The 2,689-nt window shown below is 41.7% G+C and overlaps 1 protein-coding gene across 1 annotated transcript; it reads left to right on the forward strand.

The window, feature by feature from the left end:
* Positions 1–332: 332 nt before the first annotated feature.
* LOC142639878 (serine/threonine-protein phosphatase 7 long form homolog) lies at positions 333–1,829 on the forward strand. The gene is made up of 5 exons (XM_075814015.1): positions 333–409; positions 508–990; positions 1,166–1,295; positions 1,380–1,490; positions 1,674–1,829. Exons 1-5 carry the CDS (start codon positions 333–335, stop codon positions 1,827–1,829), a joined length of 957 nt encoding a protein of 318 aa, XP_075670130.1.
* The last annotated feature ends 860 nt before the right edge of the window (positions 1,830–2,689 follow it).

The raw sequence follows: 2,689 nt of genomic DNA on the forward strand, positions 1-2,689 counted from the left end.
GTGTGTGTGTGTATATATAATTGCAATTATTTAACTACAAGAGAACATATTTTACATCTCCAAGTTATAGGTATTTGATGGATATGCTTTCAAATCTGATTAGGATGATATTTAAAAATAAAAAAAATCTAAAAGGTTAGGCCTTGGGCATGCTCCTTAAAAAGAGAATTAGAATTAGAATGTGTCATGCTCCTTAAAAAAAAAGGATTAGAATGATTATACTTTGCACTCGACCTAATGGGCCAGTAGTCACTTAATGGGCCACTAATCGCCTTTAATTTATGCCAGATATGGACTCAAGTTGAGCGGGACCCTCTGTGGATATTTTCTAGATGAGGCAGGCTATTCATCGTTCAAGTTTGCTTTGGGGTGCTCCTCCGGCAATCGAGGTATGCACTTGTCCAAAATTGTAGTCAATATATGTAGTAGAAAGATTTTTCTTACTATGCACTTGTCCCTAGCATTGGCATTTAAGTTTGAACTGTAATTATTATGTGCCATTATTAGTACAACATTCTTCTGTTTGCAAGAAGTGCCAGGTATACTGACTTTTCGTCACCAATCTAGTGGTGTGCCCAAAGGTGGGTTAAATCCACGGATTGTTGCTTATATCACAGATGCGAGGTTAGATGGGCTACTTCGGGTCCCAAATATAGACCTTGACCATGCATTGATCACGGCGTTGGTGGAGAGATGGCGGTCGGAGATGCACTCATTCCACTTGCCCCACGATGAGATGACTATCACGCTACAAGACATGGAGGTTATAATGGGGGTACCTGTAGATGGCTTGTCGGTGGTGGGATTTACCTATATGCAAGATTGGGGTGACCTCTGCACCGAATTGCTAGGCCATAGGCCGCTGAATAGAGAAGTCGGTGCTGGTAAGAACACCATAGTGATGGAAGGGCTGAGGGTAAAAGCATTCTGGCTTGAGGAGCGGTTTAGCAACCCTTTCCCGGCTGACGCCACTAAGGTGCTTGTGCAGCAGTATGCTTAGTTTTACATACTAGGGATGTTGGGTGGTATGTTGTTTGTGGACAAGTCTTGCGAACAACTCTCAATTATGTATCCGTAATTTTTCAATCCAATCAACAACGGAAAAATTATAGTTGGGGTAGTGCAGCACTAAGTTGGCTATATAGACACCTTTGTAACGCATCAGAGAAGACAGCCAAGCAGATTGGCGGTGCACTGCTATTGGTGCAGTTGTGGGCATAAGCAAGGTTTCCACACATATGTCCTGTGATGAGGCATCCACACTAGGCACTTCCCCTAGGTCCACTTGCTGTCAAGTATGTAGGATCTTAGATAGTTACCGTTTTACATTTCCGCATTAACTTTTTCGCATGGGAATTATGTAAGTAACTAATATGAAGGTTATGTCTGTGTTGTTTGCTGGATGGAAAGGGGCTAAATGCACAACTGAACATCCAATGCACGTCCTATGTGCCTATTGTATGTCGCTTGCTTCGCTACGGCCAAATCAGGTATCGTGCTTTTGTTGGGGACTGTTTTGGCATGTAGTTGTTATACTTACAATTCTCTTTGGAATGAATAAACATTTTTTATTTCAAAGTTAAACATTTTTGGCATGTATTGTTGTCATTCGTTACACATTTTTTCTAATTATATTGTTAATATGGTTGTTTGCATTTGTTGGATCATTGCAGATTGTCTGGGAGCCATACAAGTTTGTGTTGGGTTCCTTGCTTGCATATTGTACGGCAGGGCAACACATATGGAGGTCTATCGTGCTACTCATACATTTTTGGGTGGTTGAAGGCCATCACCCCGAATGTGTTCTCCGACAGTTTGCGATGAAGTAAGGCATACCGGTTGATGTCAATACTTCAACTGAACTTCACAAGATAACACTCCTAGGCAAGCAAGATAAAAACCGAATGCTTACTTCGATGATCGTTGCAATAAGAGCAAAGCGTAGTTGAATTGGGGGAAAAATGGTGTAAATATGCCTTGGATATCTTCATGAGAAATAAGGAGAAGGTGGAGCATCACTGGGTGACGAGATTGAGTGCGCAACAACAATCATATCAAGTAGATACACCACATAATCCAGGGACTGGTGGACATAGGGATCACACACATGGACTTAATTTGCTGCAAAGAACTTGCACATGTCAGAAATGGAAATTGTGAAAGATACCATGTTCACATGTCACTGCAGTTTGTATTAGTTATCGACACGATGCAGAGCAGTACATTGACCCATGCTATAGCGTGAACGCACTGTTTTGGAGCTATGCTCTCGTTTTCCCTGCATTTAAAGATAGATTATCATGGTTGGATCCTAAAGAAACTCGAAGGGTCGTCCCTAACCCTCAATTGATCTGAGAGAAAGGTCGCCCTGTCTCAACACAAATCAGGAATGAGATGGATAAGGGCGGGTAATGGCCGAGAACCACACCATGGAAGGAGGGGGGGAGGAAGGTGCAATGCGGGTTATGTAACCAAGAGGGGCATAATAGAAGAACATGCCCTAAGCAGAATGAGGTACCAATGAGTGGTGGTCTTGCGGACTAGGTACGCTAAGTTTGAATCGTGGCATCCTTCTAAATGCAACTTGAAACAAAATGCATGATATATGCCATTAGATCAAAATGCATGCTATATGCCATTCAATTATGTATTTTTGAAACTTGAAAAAAATTGGATAAAATTGTAAAGA

Source organism: Castanea sativa, chromosome 6, assembly GCF_040712315.1.
Source record: "Castanea sativa cultivar Marrone di Chiusa Pesio chromosome 6, ASM4071231v1".
NCBI lineage: Eukaryota > Viridiplantae > Streptophyta > Magnoliopsida > Fagales > Fagaceae > Castanea > Castanea sativa.

Coding starts and splice junctions, on each gene's coding strand:
- LOC142639878 (XM_075814015.1), top strand. CDS start 333: ATGAGGCAGGCTATTCATCGTTCAAGTTTGCTTTGGGGTGCTCCTCCG. Junction 410..507: donor GTATGCACTTGTCCAAAATT/GTAGTCAATATA, acceptor TGCCATTATTAG/TACAACATTCTTCTGTTTGC. Junction 1,491..1,673: donor CTTCGCTACGGCCAAATCAG/GTATCGTGCTTT, acceptor GGATCATTGCAG/ATTGTCTGGGAGCCATACAA.